General features: G+C 37.3%; 2 protein-coding genes across 2 annotated transcripts in view; one reads left to right on the top strand and one right to left on the bottom strand.

The window, feature by feature from the left end:
- Window positions 1-3078: 3078 nt before the first annotated feature.
- LOC126821786 (thyrotropin-releasing hormone receptor) overlaps window positions 3079-21489 on the top strand; it is a 71824-nt gene continuing 53413 nt past the window's right edge. The window contains exon 1 of the mRNA XM_050550322.2: window positions 3079-3191. The gene's annotated coding sequence lies outside the window, so the exon portion shown is untranslated. The remainder of the gene's footprint in view (window positions 3192-21489) is intronic.
- Window positions 19319-20737, bottom strand: LOC126812073 (uncharacterized protein YqhO-like; the record flags this gene model as incomplete). The annotated part of the gene is made up of 2 exons (XM_050538253.1): window positions 19319-19525; window positions 20003-20737. Coding segments are annotated over 2 exons (942 nt in total), but the record flags the coding sequence as incomplete, so codon positions are not given.

Here is a 21489-nt window from a genome sequence, read left to right as displayed (position 1 = left end):
AAGAATGAATATTTAGGTGGTAAATGAATTTAAGAACAGCAGATGTGACCAATAGCGGAACGTAAGCAGCACATAAATACCATCAAGGAGCAAAAAGAACTGATCGACGTTAAACACAACCCCGCTCGTTTTAGAAGACAATGTTGACGTGTACTATTTTTACATATGGGATAGAATATAGTCAAAATGGTTCATCCATATCGTCTACGCGCAAATACAAGATATAAGTTGTGTGAAGACGAAGTTGTAAAATGATACGGGGAGAGGATATGATTTCGACCAAACACGCAATCTGTTCATTTTTGTTTTTGTACTTGAAAATTTATATCCTAAAAACAAAAGTTGATATTTCTTTGAAAATTCAATAATAGCATTAAGCCATGCGGTTTTTCGCTACTGTATTATAATGATTAAAGGACAGATCTTTGTACTTGAAAATTTATATCCTAAAAACAAAAGTTGATATTTCTTTGAAAATTCAATAATAGCATTAAGCCATGCGGTTTTTCGCTACTGTATTATAATGATTAAAGGACAGATCATTTTAGCGGAAGATCTTGCTGTTATATTATATGGTTTGCCGCGGGGCCTGGTCTTCTTAACATTATAGAATTATCTACATGATTTACATATCATTGTCTGATTTATATCATGGACATACACTCCACGAACAATTACATTGTAACTCGAAGACACAGACAACGCCGCATTGAAGCCCTGACCTCCTGTATTTATTTAAAGTACCCCTCCCAGCTAAACAATAATTTTGCAGTACATCTACATATAAAAATATATTTAGTATCTATTTCTATGATCTGCACTAAAATATAGCGTCTACAATTTGTCCATTAATTCATTTCTCAATTCGACCATCTAAACTTTGGTTTTATGACCGCACATAATTAATACAGTATCTACAAGCTGCCCATTATTAATAATATTCGTTTCTCCAGTCCAACATCTACACGAATATGGATTTTGTGTTTTTACATTTTAGTTTCAACATTTTATATACGATAGCAATATTTTAAACTGATGATTGTTTTTTCTACACTGCTATGTCAACATTGCATGCCCAAAATCAAGATTTGAAAACGAAATACTGACTTCATGTTTCATTTTCGGCTTTTTATCCGTAATAATTATATATCAATAAACATGTCCTGTTTTTTACACGCCCACATTATATTGTAGTCGCCCCTATTCTGGACGTCCGTCCACAAATTGTTTGTGGACACTACAGGTCACAATTCTTATCCGATTTTGACGAAACTTGAAATATAGGTGTATCTCCAAAAGATCTTGGTTCCGTTCGATATTGGCATGTATCTGATCGAAACTTCATGGATTATCACCCCTGATTGTACGACACTCTAGAGGTCACAATTTTCATCTGATTTTGATGAAACTTGAAATACATCTTCTTTGAATGGCATTTAGCAATTGACATACGTAATACAAAAAACATAATATGGAACACAATTTGCTTGAAAACGTTGAGAGAACCCTCAACGAAACGTCGCTTTAAATAAAATAGTAATTGTGTTCCATATTATGTTGTTTTTTTTCTTGAAATACATGTTAATAACCCAACGATCCTGGTTCATGTCAATATTCGCGCATATCGGATCGTAACTTTCTGAATTATGGCCCTTGATTGTACGAAAAATCGTGTTTTTAGCTTGTGGTCCCTCTAGAGGTAACAATTTTTATCCCATTTTTATAAAAAAAAAAACCCGTTAGAATATTACCAATTTACACCTTAATGATGGTTGAGTTCGAAGTTCGTGAGAGTCGGACCAAAACTACCGGACAAAATGGCCGCCTCTCGTACGCAAATAGTGTAAATATATGGTATATCAAGTTTGTGGACCCTCTAGAAGCCATAATTGTGATCCAATTTTGATGAAACGTGAAATACATGTTTATAATCGAAAGATCTTATGGTTTCTTTCGATATTTGCGCATATCGGACCGTAACTTCCTGGAGTATGGTCCCTGATTGTAAGGAAAATCACGTTTTTAGCTTGTCCCCCCCCCCCCCACTAGAGGTCACAATTTTTATTCGATTTAAAAAGCGTTTAAATTTATCACCATTACATCTTAACACCATTAAACCGAGGGTCTTCTTAACGAGACTAATCTATAGTTTGTATCAAAGTTTTACTAATACGCTAACACCCTCTGGTGTAATAATGTTGGAATTCATTATTTTTTCTGGACATTTTCATTTCCAGATTTTAACTTCAAGACTTTCTGAAATGTAGAAAATATTTTCATAAGAGTTGATATTTCAGATTTTTTTTAGATACTTTCATAATTTATTTCTTTGTCAAGTAAAAATAAGAAAATATTTTTTAATTTTAATATTTGATGATTTAGAAATATTACCAATAAAACGCCGAAAATGAAACATAAATTCAATGTGTCGTTTAAAACGTCGATCTTTGGGCATGAAATGTTAACATAAGAATGCAGAAAACCGAATCGTGTACGAGACTGCGTTTCAACGCCATTTGTAACAAAAGACTCGAAGAACGAGGCTAGACACATTCCACGAACCATGTCAAACAGTGACGTCGTGTTCTTATCATGAGAGCATGCACAATAGATATTACCGATGTTGACTGGAATAACCAGACGATAGAGATTGCCATTCGATTGAGTCCATAACTGATTTGAAATTAGAGTAAAAACGGAAACGATTGAATGTAATTCAGTTTATCCACATTCATATTTGTGTCAATTTCTAGGTCCAAAATATTAGCGATTTAGCCTCTTTAAGCATAGTTAAATTGTAACCTAGAGCCAAATGAACAAAAAGAAACACGAAAATAACATTCTTTAGAAAAACGGCTACCAATTAGTTAGAACCAGGGAGACAATGTTGCAACTCGTCGCTAAATTCCACAATATCAAACCTCCTATGCTAATGCTACGAACAATAAGTAACTGTGAGCTATGTGTCCGTAGCGAATAATTGCCGCTAGCCTGTTCACTAGCATCACGACGAAAAGGTTATCGATTGTACCACATACAACGGTTGATAGTGTATCCAGTAACGACAGCTCTGTTAGAGATAAAACTTGCTTTAGCAACACCAATATATCACTTTCAGTTAAATCGTGAAAGCGGACATAAAACTTTTATTAAGTTTTATTCAACTAGTTGACATCTTTCAATTTTAACAGGTAAGGCTCATTCATTACTTATATTTTATAATTAACTTCCTCATTGTTGAGTTTCATAACAATGGTTCCCCTCTTTGGTTCATGTATTTTTATTCTAACTGCGGCATAGACTCTGTTAATTTTCTTATCAGCAAAACCTAGAATGTCATCTTTTTGTAACGTTGAAAAATTTTATAAAATTCTTCATCGCTGAGTGTCATACAAAAGGCAAGGCATATTTATGGGTTTTTTTATTCAAAGTACTTCACAGATTTTTATTGATGTTCCTACCAGCAAAACCTACAGTGCTAACTTTTTTTAAAACAAATTAAATAAACGTCCTCTTTATTGAGTGTTATGAAAAGATTTTGATTTTAAGTGCGACATAGACGCTATTGTTGTTCGTATCAGCAGAACCTATAATGTCAACTTTATGTTGCTTTGAAAAAAGGAAAAGACTACCAAATTTGATACACATTCCCATTGTTTGCTTGTCATACAAATAGCAGAGCATGTTTATGTTGTTTTTTTTTTCATTCTAATTACTAAACATAGTATGCTGATTTGAAATGTATATACTTATTTTACTTTGTTTTCCGGAAATATAACAGAATCTGTCCAAAGACGGGACGACATCTTTGTGTGTTTTTCATGTATCGTGATGCGGTGTGGTTCTCCATTTAGATTTCTAATAGTAATTGGCACAGGTAGAGGAATTTTTCTATGAAAGAAACGAAGTGGTTGTTCTTGAAAATTGTCCTTTATTTGCAAGGTTTTGTATCTTGGAAACAATGGAACTCCTCGTGCTGTATTGTGACGATTCCACTTTGATGCCGTTCCATTTCTCTATTTAGGGAAAAGCTAACTAACTAACTTCAAAATCTAAGATTAAATAGCTATATCATCCGAAGTCTTTGACATTGAAAACACGAATTATTTGTCTACTTAAATCAACATTGATGTTAGTATCTTATCGGGAAAAGATGGGCTTTGATATCCAATATTAAGACAAAATAAACATTTTACCATTAGTACACGAATTGTGTGACATAATGCGTTTCAGCGCCATTTGTAACAAGGGACTCGAAGAACGAGGCTATACATATTCTACAAGTCATGTTAAACGGCAACGCCATATTCTTATCTGCGTTAAATACTAACGGCGTAGACTGGAATAACCAGACGCTAGAGATTGCCATTCGATTGAGACTTATGGCGTATTTCGCCGAACATAACTGATTAGAAATTACAGTAAAAACTTAAACGATTGAATGTAAATCAGTTTATATACATGTACATTCATAATAGATTATTATAAACGATGTGACCCATTTGAGTTAATATCTATGTCCCAGATATTAGCGATTTAGCTAATTTAATTATAACTAATAATAATGATAATCATAATGAAAGTGAGTTTTGTATAGCGCAGTTTATCCATATAAATGCTCGGCGAATAAACTAACGTCCAAATCTAGATACCGGTCTCAAAAATGACAGGTAGCGCAAGGGCGAGCCATTCACCAGACAACATTCATAATTAAATTTAAAACCATATTATATACAAAGGAGTACAGTGATATTTGGTAAGAAATGCAAAATTGTACATAAGAAACAGGTGTTTAAATAAAGAAGATGATTTGGACTTAGGAAGAAATTTAAAAACATATTATATACAAGCAGCGGAGTACACTGATATTTGGTAAGAAATGCTAACTGGGTAATCAAGACTTTTTTTTTATCGTACCGATTTTATGATGATCGGGGCTAGCCTAAAATTCAAAAGCTAATGGCCCTGCTTGATTTGTCAATACCGGCTGACCACAGTTCGGCAGTTTTTGCGCGAGGTCACTTGATTTCACCGGAAGTTGACAGAAGTTCGACTGCGGCGTCCGCCGAATGCGCCGGTTTGGTGTCAGCGGCGAACACCGGCGCAAGATGGTGAACATGTCAACGAAATAAAATTCACGTTATTTAGGAATGCCATAAAACACTAATTTTAAAGCGTTAAAATTAAACCAAATGTTTTGAAGTTGAATTTGAGCTTCGTAAAACCAGGTCATATGTCATTTATTTTTTCTCAGTAATATTACTAATAATGATTTTCTGCTTATTTTGCGGGCACTTTCAAGTCATACTTTCAAGAATACTGTTTTTGATTAAAACATGTCATGTAACCGGTTTAATATTATAACATTATCCGACGCCATATTGTTTATCAGCTGGGTCATTTGATTTGCTTCGATACGGTGACCTGACCGGCGTACGCCGTAGTAGAAACCGGCTCACCTATCGGCGGACAAATCAAGCAGGCCCATATCTCGGTTCAGAGTGGAGCAATTTGACTGACATCTTGAGCATATCCTATTTACGTTATATATTCATTAACTGTTATAGCGAGAACCGCCAACTCTTTATCTAATCTCCCATAATGCCCATTTAAGTATAAACTCAAATAGTTAAAAGAATTGTGAGATAGCAATTGGGACATTGGTAATTTGCTACTTTGAACAGAATTAAATCATAATTAATAAGTCTGCAGAGATACATACTTATAAAAATTTGCCGGTTTCATGCAAGGCACCTCGTTTATTTACCATTCCGACGTCCACCGAAGAATGGATGACAATTATCGTTTAAAGATGCATTATGTAAGAGCTAAATCTTCCTATTGTAGGTCTTTATTTTGGCTTCAAATGTTATAAGAACTATTATTTGGACATTAAATTTATTCACGTGTCGGTCCCATTATCAACTCTCTAGGACGGCGTTTCCCAACCTCTGGGTCGCGAGCACTTTTCGTGGGGTCGCGGACTAGTCTGAGAACTTTTAAAAAAATGTTATCTTTTTATGTAATCTATTTATACATCTTCAATAGAATGTTTGGTCTCGCTTTATCTCCGTACATCTTATCAAGGCCTTCACTTAACACTCTACAATCTACATTTTTCGTCACTAATTTCGATTGGTCTAGGACCCAGCTCTAGACCTCTCAGATTCCTCGATAGAAAATATCATCGCGGCGAATACCAAGTCTCGCGCTTTCCAACTGAAATATCTACCTGTGATAATCGAGTTACAAAGTTCAAGGTTCGTTCAATGTCAAGGCTGCTGGAAATTTCCAAAACAAATAGACTTGCCGCTGCTAATTTTCGATTGCTTTTCCGTGAGTTTTTCAACTGAAAAAAAAAACCTTTAACGGCTGTAAACTTATCTATTCATTGAACATCTTCAGTCACTGATCGATCAGTTCGAACACTACTTCCCCGAGCTCGACGTCCAGTCATTCACCGTGGTCCGAGACCCATACAGTGCACCATTAGACGCCATCACCGACGGTGATATCGCTCAAGAGGAGCTCGTGAGACTGCAGCAGGATTCCGGAGCTAAATCACTGTACAAGTCCTTGTCTTTGTCCAGTTACGGGGGGGGGGGTCACGTTGCTAAGTGGGTAAGACGCTGGCTCGCTAGCCTGGAGGTCGGGTGTTCGATCCCTGCATTGGCCGAGAAAGTTCATCCAGATTTTCCGGCGTGGTTTCCCCTTGTCAGTGATGCAGGACGGAGGGCCTGACAAGGAAAGCTGTCTTGTCGTTCGGATGGGACGAAAAACCGAGGTCCCGTGTACACATTGGCGTTCACGTAAAAGATCCCTTGGCAGTTGGAATTCTATATAGTAGACCGTAGTGCCGCTGTCCGGGCAAAATTTCCCTCATAGCACACTGTATGGGTATGCCCGTCTTCATTAGCCCAAATCGGAGCAGAACAGTAGGACGTTAAACCCCATATCATTTCATTTCATTTTAGTTGTCCAGTTACTGGTGCAAAATGCTTGAATCCTATCCACGTCTATCCAAGAATACAACACGGCTCCTTATGCCGTACCCGTCGTCATGCCTATGCGAACAGTCGTTTTCTACAATGGTTGTGATAAAAACAAAATTTAGGAACCGGCTTGAAATAGAAAGGGACATGATTGTCGCGCTGAGTGGCGTTGAGCCACGCATTGAAAACCTGGTCGCTGAAAAACAGGCGCGACCATCACACTGATTAAAAAAATCAATAATTTGTTATCAGACTTTTAATAAGTAAACAATAATAAAAGTGAATGATAATGATGTTTCATAGTGTGAGAGAGAGAAATGGGGTTTAACGTCCACTCGACACAAACTAGGTCATTTCGGGACTAACATATGGTTTAATTTTATTTACATAATTCGCTTGCGCGTAGGGGTCTTTAGCAGTGGGAGAAAACCGGAGGACCCGGAGAAAACCCACGAGGTTGGACAGGCGACCCTACTCCTTGCAACGTACAACCGGGGATTCGAATCCACGCCAGTCGACTCAATGACAGACTTTATGATACAGCGCGCGCACGCTAATCATTCAGCCATCCAACCCCCCCTTTTTAATGGAGAGAATTACGATTACCATTTAAGAATTTAGTTTAAAAATGGATAATCGAGACTTTTTTTTATTTTCGTAACAATGGTAGCAATAAATTGGACTGAAATTTTCAATATATCCCTAATTCATTCTTTATTTCAAACGTGGGTAGCGTGACTAAATGGGTAAGACGCTGGCTCGCTAGCCTGGAGGTCGCGTGTTCGATCCCTGCATTGGCCGAGAAAGTTCATCGGGATTTTCCGACGTGGGATCCCCTTGTCAGTGGTGCAGGGTGGAGGGCCTGACAAGGACAGCTGTCTAGTTGTTCGGATGGGACGAAAAACCGAGGTCCCGTTTATGCATTGCATATTGCACGTAAAAGAACCCTTGACAGTTGGAATTCGATATTATAAGAGTAGGCCATAGTGCCGCTGCTCGGACAAAATTCCCCTCATAGCACACTGTATGGCATATGCTCTTTATTAGTCCAGTCGGAGCAGAACAGTAGGACCTTAAACTTCGTTTCATTTTATTTCATTTTTATTTCAAACTATTTAAACTGTCACCTCTTTTGTCTAAATCTTACATAGTGCAACGTTGATAAAACAACAGGAAATATGATTTTGTTTTTGTAGTTTCTGTAAAATAAGATTCAAGTTAGTTTACGGTAAGAGCATCTTATAATTTCTAAAAATTACGAGTGAAGTTATTTGACGGGACAAGCGTATATTTCTTATAATTTCTATAATAAAATACGTTAAAGTTCTTTGACTGGACAAGCATTTATTTCTTATAATTTCTATAATAAAATACGATTAAAGTTATTTGACGGTAATAGCATTCATTTCTTATAACTTCTAAAAAATGCGATTAAAGTTGTTTTACGGAATAAGAATTTTTTTCTAATAACTTCTATAAAATATCATTAAAGTTCTGTGATGGTACAAACATCCATTTCGTGTAGTTTGTATGAAATACGATTAAAGTAATTTGACCCGACAAGCATTTGTTTCTTATAACTTCTATAAAATATCATTCAAGTTATTTGACGGTACAAGCATCCATTTTGTATAGTTTGTATGAAATACTGTTAAAGTTATTTAACCGGACAGACAAGCATTTGTTTCTTGTAATTTCTATAAAATGTCATTAAAGTAATTTGACGGGCCAATCATCGTTTTAATACACCCGGAGTGACTACGCGTAATAATCAGCAGAACCTCTCAGTTGAACCAACGTAATAAAACTTTTAAATCAAATATTATTTCATTGATCTGAAACGAAATAGGGTTTATACGAACTCACAACCCGATTGTCAGCTAGACCTCGAAGAACGACACCCTAGACGACTAGGCTATTACAACTTTTTAAATCTTTTATAGGTTTCCCCATCGACAGAGCTAATGTAGGCGGGTTTAAGGAGTGTATAATTAAAGTAGACATGGTTAGTGAGTAAATAATTAATGATCTATTGGCGGTTCGAACAATAAAATTGCGTTTCAAAGGTAGAATATTAGTGAGAGAGAAAGAGGGTGGGGTGGGGCATTGACGTCCACGTGTTTTAGTTAAAGATAATTGACCGTTGTTTGATGCCTTTGAAATAACAAATTTATTAAGGGCAATTTTTACTGACGTAATTCACGCTGTTCAGTAACAAACTTTTAAGGACATTTTTAACTCACAGAATTAACGCAGCACAATATCAAACTTTTAAATGTCGTTTTTAATTCACATGACGTTTTTAACGCGCAAAATTAACGCAGTTCAATTACAAATTTTAAATGATGTTTTTAGCTCACATAATTAAAGCAGTGCAATATAACAAATTTTTAATTGTCGTTTTAACTCCGTGTTTTAACGCAGTGCTGTTTTTATATAGCAGTTTTACTACTTTGACCTGGTCGGTTCAAGTTTGCAGTTTATTACACAAGGGCACATGTTGCCAAGATACCCTCATGCGCGTAGCCATAACAAAGATAACAACATCAATATTGAATAGAGTCTATATTGAATTCTAATTCGTGTTTTGAATTCCATATATTATGGATATAATTGAGATAGAGGTTTTTAAACCTTTAAATGGGCACAAAAAGTCATATAAAATTAATTCCGTAGACCTTTTGTTTGTCGACGTATAGCATTGGCGGAAACGCCGCTGTTGGGGCAAAATGTCCCTCATAGCACATGGACATTGGGTAAGCCTTTATTCATTATCCCGGTTGCTACAGAACATAGAACGTTAAATCCCGTTTCATTTTATATTCAAAGTCTCTTAGCGCCGTTGAGGGATTGAGGAATCGGTTCAAAACTACAATATTGTGAAAGATGTTCCTTTCGGCATTTACAAAGACATGATGAATATGTTGCAGGTGATATAAACGAGATATGGTCAACAAGCCAGCGCCACCTGTAATATTCGCTGAAATCCTTTGCTGAAACCGTTTTTAATCGAGCTTGTCTACTGTTTTTAGTTAGATTATGTTAAAAAAATCAATTTGAGTATTGTACATCCTTAGCGTCGTTTCAGTCGTTGGAAATTTGATATTTTCCGAAAAATTAAAGTGACGTACATAGAATTGATGGTGTTATGGTTAAAAAATTAAATTATTTATTGGGTAAGAAAAGTCAAATTACCTGAATTCCGTCGACCATTATTTTTCATTGGCTCTTTGAGAGAGAAAAATATATTATAAGGGACAAGAAGCGGGCTAATGAAGTCGGCCATAACCCGTAAATAATGCTATGTGGCGACGTTTTCCCATCGAATTGGAGCTACAGTGGCTCAGTGAGTAAGATATTGGCTCGCTAGCCTGGCGGTCGCCGCTTGGATCTCGGTGTTGGCCGACAAAGTTTACCGGGATTTTCCTGTGTGGTTTTCCCTTGTCAGTGGTGCAGAACAGAGGTTCTGACAAAGACAGCAGTTTATTCGTTCGAATGGTACGAAAAATCGAGGTCTCGTGTACACATTGGCGTGTACGTAAAAGATCCCTTATTAGTTGGAATTCGATATAAAAGTAGGTCGTTGTGCCGCTGTCCGTGCACAATTCCTCTCATCGCACACGGCGTGGCATATGCCAGTCTAATTGTCCCAGCTGTCAAGAGTTTACTCCAAAGTGCACATTGCACGGTACCTAGATATTTGTCCTATCCGAAGGACTATTCGTTGTCCCTTGACAGGGCCACAGTCCCGATCCAGAAAAAGTAGCCATCGGGCGCTCGTCGGAAACGAAATGAAATCAGGGTAAGTTTGCCCGGATAGCGGCGCCGCGGCCTACTCTTCGGTCGAACTGCTAAAGGTTTTTTTACCTGCAGGCCTATATGTACACGGGACCTATTTTTGTTGTCCTATCTTGCAACACTGACACTATCACACAGGAAAACCTCGATGAATTTTCTCGGCCAACGCAAGGATTAAACACCGCCTGAACATCGAAGTAATATTTATAGTTTAATTTTCGAACGTGTTACGTAATCAGCGAAATATGCGCAGTTATAATATTTGATAAAGTATATTGCGCTATATAAAATGTGACAAAATTTCTTTTTATTCTATGTTTGAACGTGTTACATAATCATGGAAACATAATACAGGGTTAAATGATTTGATAAAATTAGTTTGCACTACGAAGTGAGATTTTATTCTTTATTCTATATTTTACCATCAAAATGTAGTCTGTAAAACAAGATGAAACAACATCTGTCACCAGACAATTAAATAACCTTTTATGTCTCTCATCGTATTACATTTATTAAAAGTCACTAAAAGCCTGTAAACGAATACCGATAATAATTATAAAATGTTGTTAAAAATCTGTAAACGAATAACTTTAATTATGATGTTATTAAAAATTTATAAAAGAATAATATGTAATATCATGTTAGAATTGAAACTACATAATAATTTTATAACTTGTGCACGAAATTCCCCATCTACAATTGCTATCTGAAGCCTTTAACTGAAACGAAATCAAATGAAATGAATAGAAACGAGGTGTAACGTCAACAGAAAGAAGTCTAAAATATTTTAATAAATCTAGCTGAAACCGGAACAGAACACGTCAAGGTGCACATTTGTTTAATTTCGGACAGACATGAAAGTAAATAGGGTTGGTTTAAAGCCCTCATTTTCAGCATGGGAGTCACGGTTGGATGATGGCTCGCTAGCCTTGAGTTCGCGGGTTTGCTACCAGTGTTGGCCGAGAAAGTTCATTGGGATTTTCCAGCGTGGTTTTTCTTTGTCAGTAGTGCAGGATGGAGGGTCTGACAAGGACAGCTATAGTCGTTTGGGTGGGACGAACAACCGAGGTCCCGTGTACACATTGGCGTGCACGTAAAAGATCCATCGGCATTTGGAATTCGATATAAGAGTAGGCCTTCGCGCCGCTGGCTGTCCGGGCAAAATTTCCCTCATAGCACACTGTATGGCCCAGTCGGAGCAGAACAGTGGGACGTTAAACCCCATTTCATTTCATTTTCAGCAAAATTCGAGCTAATGATCGAAGAGGGGGATAATATGTCACTTTACACAAACTGGGCTAAGGGTAACGGTTTCCCCGAGAGTGGCGTCTTACGGTGGAGAGGGAAATGTGGCCTAACGTCTACTCGACACAAACTAGGTTATAGCGTTAAATTTTTCTCGGACATTAGGGTCACAAACCAACTGTAAATGGTTGTACACACCAACTAATATAAGTTTATCGTCCCATCCTACAGACTACACCGCGGTTTCCTGACTATTTTGTAGTGTGACAAGTCGACGACAATTGAAATCTGTTTGTTTTGAGACAAAAGTTTAATACCATACTTGGCAAAATTTAATGGAACTGTTTTGTTTGTGTGTTTCCAATACAAACCCATTATCACCGAACAGACAAGTAGCCATCGTTCACGATTTGAGATGAGTACTTAATTGTTCATATAAAAAAATCGATGGAAAAGACAAATTTTGACACGTCTCTTTTATCTTTGTCTCTGATAATGTTGTCTAGATGGGATGAAACAAAGTACAAATACATACCTTTGTTAAATTTGTTTGTGGTGGTGGTGGAGGGGGTGGGGTGTGGGGAGGGGGTGGTCTACTTCTACGTAAGACAAGATTGTTTATATGGAAGCAAAGTAGAAGTTGAGAGGATGCTCTTTAAAACGCCGCCTAAAAATATCAGTTGTTCTTATAAAGTATGCGTCATAGTTACTAAATGCCTCTAAAGGATTATAAAAGGGAAATAAACTAGTCTCCATCTGCTGAAATATAATGGGTTTTAACATCCTCTTGACACATACTAGGTCATTTCGGGACTAGCATATGGTTCATCTTTCTTTCATTTATTCGTTTACATGTATTGTCTTTAGTAGAGGTATTAAACCGGAGGACTCGGAGAAAGTTGGGCAGACCACACCACCCATTGGTATATACAAGCCTGGGATCGAAACTACGTCACTTGACTTAATGACAGACCTTATGATCAAAAGCGTACGCGTTATAAAACTCGACTTCCGTATAATGTTTTTCTACCCGGTTAGTCTCCGTCTGTTAAAATCTACAGGGATTTAACGTATCGTAGATACCTTATCCTATAATTGTGAGACTAGCATATGTTTTTTTATGTATCCATGGTGAAGTATGCAAAAATACGGCTGCCAGTTTTGCACAGAATCGCTCATCTGATGAGTAAGCTGCTTCCTCTCCCTTCAGAAAGGAGCATCCACGGTCCAGTGTTCGAGCTAGTTCATCTGGTTTTTCCAGCATGGTTCTCTATTGTCAGTGGTGTATGATGGCGGACCTAGCGCGGAACAATGTATAGTCTTTCAAAGGTCGCGTGGAAACATTAGTGTGCACGTAAAAGAACCCTTGGCAGTTGGATTTTGAAATAAGAGTACGATGCAGTGGCGTATGTCCCTCTTCATTAGCAGAGTCGGAGCACAACATGAACGTTAAACCCCATTTCATTTCTTTCTTTAAAACGTAATGTCCCTTTCCATTAGAATTCCCATAACAGATGGTTCTTTGGGGTACTTTGGAATTTAAAATATCAAGAACGCTCTTCCCGTCAAATGAATCATTTTAATGAGAATTCTATCCAATATTGGAAAGTGCTCACATGACAACTAAATGTTTCTATGCATGCATAATCATATCAGTCTTCATATCATTGCGCAAAATTTAATAAAGTAATGTATACAAGAACATGTTCCTAAGATATAAAGTAAGACTTTTGGTAAAAAAATAATTTAGAAAACGACAGTCGTTCAGATTTATAAAGGTTAATGGATTGGTGTTTCTAATGTCACGTCAACTGACATTCCTTAGATCTACTTTCAATAATTTGCTTTTATCGCCAAGAACTTCATCGGCGCAGTACAGGTCTTTAACATTTTTCTTGGGCAGTGGAGTTTGCGCCTTTTCGTCACCTGGCAAGGGTTCTTGTACGTGGTAATGAAGATAGGGAAAAGCATATTTAATCACACGTCAGCACTATACTTTGTTTATTATGAAACTAACTTTAAATTTCTTATTGGCGCAATGCTATGTATTGCGCAGAAGGTGAAACCGGTAATGGAATGAGATTTAAAGCCCTGTCAGCACAAGGCTTCGGCACTTTTCCAGGAAAACATTTGATATCTATGGTCTTTTTTGGTTTTATGTGCATTTCAAAGAGCAGAATTATGTGAAAGGCGGTGGGATTCGTTCCTTCCTACTCGTCTTGGAGGATATTTCCATGTTTTGCCGATCCGAGAGACGAGACCCACGTTTAAATAGCACTTTAAAATACTCATCCCGTCTTCATTAGCCGAGTCGGAGCAGAACAGTAGGACGTTAAACCTCATTTCATTTCTTTACACTTCATTTTATTCAATTTGAACTAATCCGGCTTATTCACCAATAGAACGAAAACACTGGTATGTTTAATAATAAAATAATATTTGTTCATAGCTTACGATTTCATTTTTGTTGGAGTTTTGTTTGTGTAACTTTTTAAGTATTGTTTTCAAAGGCCAAATTAGTTCACAAATCATTTTTATTGCGCATCATATTTCATTTTATTTTCCAGGGTCATATTTTTTATCAAAAACTTTTATTTATAACTTCAATCTCACTTTTCCGCAGTAATTTCTTTTCTTTTTGTTTTCAAAGGCCAAAACCTAAACCTTAATTACATTAATAATACCCAGATGAATGATTTGGCTCTATTTTTGGAACCTTAAGATAGATGAAAATGGATATAAAAGCACATATGAATGCAATATGAATGTATGTAATGTGATTTATATTCAATTTTTGAAAAACATATTGTAATTTCTAATCAATTACGTTCGGTGAAATATACGTGAATAGTCCAAAGTGAACAGCAGTCATTTACGCCTGATTAGTCCGTTCTACACGTTTTTGTTTTTTTATTATAATGTTATCGTTTGTGAATTGGCCATTACTAATTTCAAATTTTATGGAAAATATTGAGTTACAGGTTACAGGATTTAGAAACATTCACCCCAAAGAATGAAGATGCCCAATTTTCAATTCATTATATATTTTGTAAATACTAAACGAAATTAAATCATTTTCTGGAATGATATTTTTTTTACTTTTTGCAATCGGAGCAGAACAGTACGACGTTGTCAAACCTCATTTCATTTTTTTTTATTTTTGAGATTCATCATTCACATTATTGTACATGACAGTCAACGACAACAATGAGAAGAATCCCATTGTATATTATTTCAATATGGCGTAGAAAGGGTTCTTAGAAACGAACAAAATATTAACAACGTTGCTTTATTTGCTCAGTAATACTGTATTTATATTTTATATAAAACGAAATTGATTTTGGTATTGTCTGATATTTTGCTAAGGATGCGTTTAATATTTTATAATATTATGTTACCGTGTAATACGTCAGTAAAAAATATCGAACCTTTTCAATTTCCGGTATATTTATTGACGGCGTTGAATTACCTACTTTTTTTTTTATCTTTTTGTTATATTATCTCCAGTTACCGGATTACGACACATTTATAATATCTCCACTCGGTATGATGCAAATTAAAGACTCCCGATGCACTGGCGGATCCAAGTATAGGATATATGAAACGTCTAAATCTGAGCACTTTAAAATTGGTTGGGACAGAAATTAAATGTTAGATACGCGCCCCACCCCGTCCCTGACCAAGTACTGGAGGACAGCCAGGTATGAAAAGTTGTCCAATAATAATCTTTCCTCGTCGCATATTGTGTTGCGTATATCCGTATTTATGAGTCCCGCTGGTATAGAATAGAAACGCAGGAAATGACATGAAATGGGGGTTTAACGTCCTACTGTTCTGCTGACTGATTAATGATGACGGGCGTACGCCATACAGTCTGCTATAAGGGACACTTGTCCCGTACAGCCGCGTCTACGGGCTACTCTTATATCTAATTCTAACTGCGAAGGGACTTTTTAGCTGCACGCCAATGTGTACATGGGACATTGGTTTTTCGTACCATTCAAAGGACAAGACAGCTCTCCTTGTCATTCGCCCCGTTATGCGCCACTGACAAGTGGAAAATCCCGATGTAAAGGCGTTGAATAATCTAATATAAGTAAATTTTTAAAACAGGCTTTGTGTTTAAGAGAAAGTTTAATTACGGTTCTGGTAGCTGATTATTTAATTATTATTGTTCTCATTGACTCTGTATAATTGTGCCATCAATGTAATGTACATCTTCTGTATCTATATGCCGTAAGGCATTTGATCTTGAATAAAATAGTTTTAAAAAATTACTGGCTAGAGAGCCAGCGTCTTACTCACTTAGCCATCGTAGCTTCCAGAAAAGTAGGAGGTAAGCCCCCATTTCATTTTATTTTTTAAAGATAGGATAACGAAATATTAACCATTACTGAATTTGGCAATACTGTATACAAAAACAGTAAAGTAATTTATTATGTTAACCTTTAAAAGGTGTGGAGAATTTAATTAAACATAGCTTACTTGTAAATATGTAGATTTAATTAAAACACGAAAACATAATTGTTAGAAACAGATATTGATTATAAGACAAAGGAACGTAGACAGACTGTGTATCTTTCCACTATGGGGGGTGGAGGGCGAATGGTGAGCGCATGCGCGTTGTATTGTAATGTCTTTCATTGAGTGGTTTCGATAACCTCAGTGTTGTACGTGGGTTATCTCCGGGTCCTACGGTTTCCTGCCACTGCTAAAGACCCCTACGCGCAAGCGAATTATTGAAATAAGATTGAACCATATGTTGGTCCCGAAATGAACAAGTTTGTGTCGAGTGGACGTTAAACCCCATTTCTCACTCTTCTCTCTCATCTTTCGACCACGTCAGTTTAATTTAGACACTGGCCTATGTGTTGTTTAAAATGTCAACATTTAAACTTTGAGAACTTCAAGATTTAAGAAAATCAATCAACCAGTTTTGTTTTTAAATTATTTTCCCTAAAGACATAGCAAACAAATATAAATAGGTGTTGTCAAAATGAAATGAAATAAGGATTAACGGCCTAACTTTCGGCAACAACCGGGATTATGAAGACGGACGCTAAGAGGCATTTTGCTCTGGCAACGGCATTACGCCATACCCGTATATCGAATTCCATCTTTTAAGAATTTTTAACGTGCATGTCAAAGTGTACACTGGACCTCGTTTTTCGTTCCATCTTAACGACTCGACACTGTTTCTTTCCAAGGAGGGTGGGGGTTTGGGTTGGGTGGATGGCCGAATGGTTAGTACGTGCGCGTTGTATCATAAGGTCTGTCATTGAGTCAACTGGCGGGGTTTCGATTTCCCTATTGTACGTGACAAAGAGTTGGGCCGCCTATCCACCCTCGTGGGTTTTTTCCGGGTCCTCCGGTTTCCTCCCACTGCTAAAGACCCCTACGCGCAAGGGAATTATTGAAATAAAATTGAACCATGTGTTAGTCCCGAAATTACCTAGTTTGTGTCGAGTGGACGTTAAACCCCATCTCTCTCTCTCTCTCCTTTCCACGGGCCTTCTGTCCTGCAACACTGACAGGGGGAACCACGCCGAACTAAACTTTAAATTGGGTTACACTAATTACAGTTTTTCTTGTTAATTCAATTGTTTCCGACGACAAAAACATTAGAGTACAGTTTACGTGTTAAAGATGCATTGAGCAAGAGCTAAATCTGTCATTTGCAGGTCATTCTTGGGGTCTTAAAATGTTATATAAATTATTGATTAGACATTTGTTAATTGTCAACACTAAAATGAACTCTTTATGCCATCGGATGCTCCAGATTTTCAACGGATTTAAACACGATTTGCGGTTAATGATTTAATTCAAAATGGACTATCGATACTTTGTTTACTATCGTAACAACGGTAGCAATAACAATCGAGACTTCGCTATTCCCCAAACAGCCCTAACGTCGCTCAGAATGACGTAATTTGACCGAAATTTTCAAGATATCCCCTTTTGATTATCTAGTTTTTAACTATCATAGCTAGAACCGCGGACTCCTGTTTTAATGCATTTTTAAATGGCCGTCTGAAATAAACTAACACGGATCAGTGATGTTACCAAGTTTCTTCAACGTCGCGGTGATTTATTTTCCTGCTATGGTTGATTTTTACATAGCAAGCTTCTTCGATTATCAATTTCCATCGGCTTCGCAATGGTTTATATCCATACTATTTTTAAGTTTAACGCCAAGCTACTTCGACAATACAGTTGATCAATTCCATAATATATGCCTTTCGTTTCGTTTTGTTTTGTATTCAACTTGCTTATGACAAGTGTCGCCAATCGCCCCCAATACCAATAATATTCAGCCCCAATTCAGGGAACCGCGCAATTTCAAGCTACTTCGACCATTGCCAGTTGATCAATTTCATAATATATGCCTTTCGTTTCGTTTTTGTTTGAAATTCCACTTGTTTATGACCAGTGTCGCACATCACCCTCAATACCAATAATATTCACCCTCAATTCAATTTTGAAAGTAGCGCTTTTCATAGTGGTACACTTTTAATAATTTACTTGCGACTAGGGGTCTTTAGAAGTTGGGGAGGAACGTGAAGAACAGGAGAAAACCCCGTGGTAGAGCAGGTGACCTAACCCCTTTGGGATAGAAACCGCGTCACTTGACTCAATCACAACGCCAACGATTTAAAGCTCACGAACTAGACTACCTGACAAAAAAACAAATCACCCCCTCTACATAGTTCAATTTATGTTTTCTCACACTGCCAAAATCTCGAGCAGAATAATCTCCACTCATCCACCAAAAACGATATAATTGGGTTTCCATTCCCTCTAGGGATGGTATTCATCATTCAAGATTGACAATCACGACGGCTTTATATCCAGAAATACGATTGTACAATCTCCACTAATCTTATTAGATATAGCACTAAATAAATATGTTATGTTTAATTGTATCGACCATTTACATTTTTTTATTCCCGTAAGTTCACACCTTTGTTCAGGAGCGTGTAATACAACTTTCATCGACCATTTACATTAAGCTTTATTCCTGTAAGTTTTTGAGTAGGTATAGGTCCCAGTACACTGCTTTGTCCATCAGCCTAGAATGCTGTAAAGACGGCTCAGTATCCTGAAATTCAATTAAATGGGCTATTCGATGATCACTGATTTTGTTCGAAGTACCAATACTTTTATAGGCTATTTACATTTTTGTTCCTGTAAGTTTTTTAGTAAGTATGTGACCCAGTTCACTGCTTTGTCTGGAAGCATATAATGTTGTTAAGAATGCGTCGTATCCAGAAATTCTATAAAATTCATTGTTCACAAATTTCACTGTTTGGTTTTGTTTTCTGTTTCAGACTGTTCATAGCTATATAATACTGCAGATAGGCTTTGGTAGCATTATAACCTCTTTCAACAACGAATTCCATATCCTCCTCTTCTAACTCAAAATCTGTTGTACCCATATGCCCCGTATTTATCCCCACCGTTCTCGCCATATCACGCTCATCAACGTAGATCTTCTTAACGTTCGTTAACAATGTTGATTGCAGCGAATTGAGAAAAGAACCAAGACTGTTCACCTCCTTTCCCCGAAAGCCCAGGAACCGCGTTTGGAAACATACACCCGTTCCCTCAATAAATTCAATTAATTCATCAAATTGGATCTTTCCATTTTTATCATTGTCTATCATATTAAACGCCGCACTAAAGTCGACATTTTCCCCGAATAACAAGACTTTTTCCTCGTTCGTAAACTCCATATCCTTGAACGCAGCCTCTAATTCGCTTCTATCTATGACGTCATCTTGATCTAGGTTATGTTTTTTCAGAATACTTAAGAACGTGTTCACGGCATTAATAACACGCCCATGTTCTTTAATCGCTCTATTTTGCTTAAGTTTTTCCTTGGTGTGTCGCACGTATAACTTTGTGTCCTTGGCGGGTTTTTCTGGAAGTCGAACGCCGACCCGACGTTCCAATGTGTGTCGGTATACATCTTGTTCATTGTCGGCAAATAACAAAAATCCCAGGGTTTTAGGGTTATACTTTCCAAATCGCTCACTTTTGTCATAAAGCCTTGGTATTTCGCTAAGTGGTTGGAGTTTTTGAATAAAACCATCTTCGCGTGCCATGGATAAGTACCAACCGTCAAAACAGTGGATCGGATAGTTACATAAAACACCACCGTCGACGTACACGCTTGTTTGTCCATTTCGTTTGTATTTCATAGCTTTGTAGATGCCTGGAATGGCCATAGACATCCTGACGGCTAATCTTATCGACATATCTGGTGTGGTTTTCAGGTGACAGTATTCAGTTGACATCTGACTAAGGTTGGTCACAACAATGCATAATTCTATTCCAGTAAGTTTGTAGACCTCTTTAAAAGTAATGTCAGGATTTCCCGTCTTCTTCTCCATCTTGTCCCCAAACCAATTGAATATCTTTTTCCCGGGATTCCATCCATATCCGGAAAGTAAATTTGGCAGGAGACTACAATACCCACATCTGTGGTCCAAAAATACATCAGCAATCTGTCCTCCCAGGAAATCTTGTATTTCATCAGCGGTGTATCCGACCGTGAACAGAGCTGCTGTCATGGATCCTGCACTCGTTCCAGCTATTCGCTTAATGTTTTGCATTATCCCCACTTCCTGTAGATATTTTATAGCTCCGCAGTAGGCCAGTCCTTTATTTCCTCCACCTTCCAGAACAAGATTCTCGAAGTCGTATTTGTAATTATGTGGTAATGACGAAATAGCTATATGGTCAACCACGTTAAGGCATGATGCTGTTCTGTCCAGAATCGGCGGCTTCGTCTTTAAATTAAACAAATCTACTGCTGGAACTCCATCGATAACGTCAGTTTCCTGGGTTTCTTCTTCTTGGCGTGTGTTTATTCTCTCCTCCACAAATTTTATTCTGACATCCCGGTTGTTACTTTTCTGTGCAAGTCGGACAGCATTATCGGAGCTGACTTTATTCCCCATTTCTCAAAAAGTTATAAAATGACACACTAGCGTAACTCCAAACCACTATAAAGGTGGGCAGTCTTCTCTATTCTTACGTGAATAGAGTTTGGCCACTGGAATGAATTTCACACCCCACGATCCCCTTGTTGTGTTCAGTCTTGTTAAAACAGCGAGTGGTCATTTGATGATATCATTAACAACCGGCAATAAGAAGTTATCTGTAATGAACAAAGAAAACAAAGGTCACATTTTATTACGTGTTTATAAGAACGGTGTAATCGTTATTGAAGCGCGAGCAGGTCAACATAACAACCAGAGATTAGAATAGAGGTAAAAAGCCTGACATGAGTAAGGTTATCTATGCAACGAGATGGGGTTTAACGCCCTACTGCTCTGTTCCGATTGGCTATGCAATTCATTGGTTCCATCTCGAAAAGAAGTAATGTCACATGTCTACCCTTGTGGTTTAATCTGCAACTTCCTATGTGCACAAGCGATTTTTTTTAAAA

Source organism: Patella vulgata, chromosome 1 (genome assembly GCF_932274485.2).
Source record: "Patella vulgata chromosome 1, xgPatVulg1.2, whole genome shotgun sequence".
Lineage (NCBI taxonomy): Eukaryota > Metazoa > Mollusca > Gastropoda > Patellidae > Patella > Patella vulgata.
The sequence above is the reverse complement of the archived record's forward strand: the minus strand, read 5'-3'. Positions and strand labels throughout refer to the sequence as shown.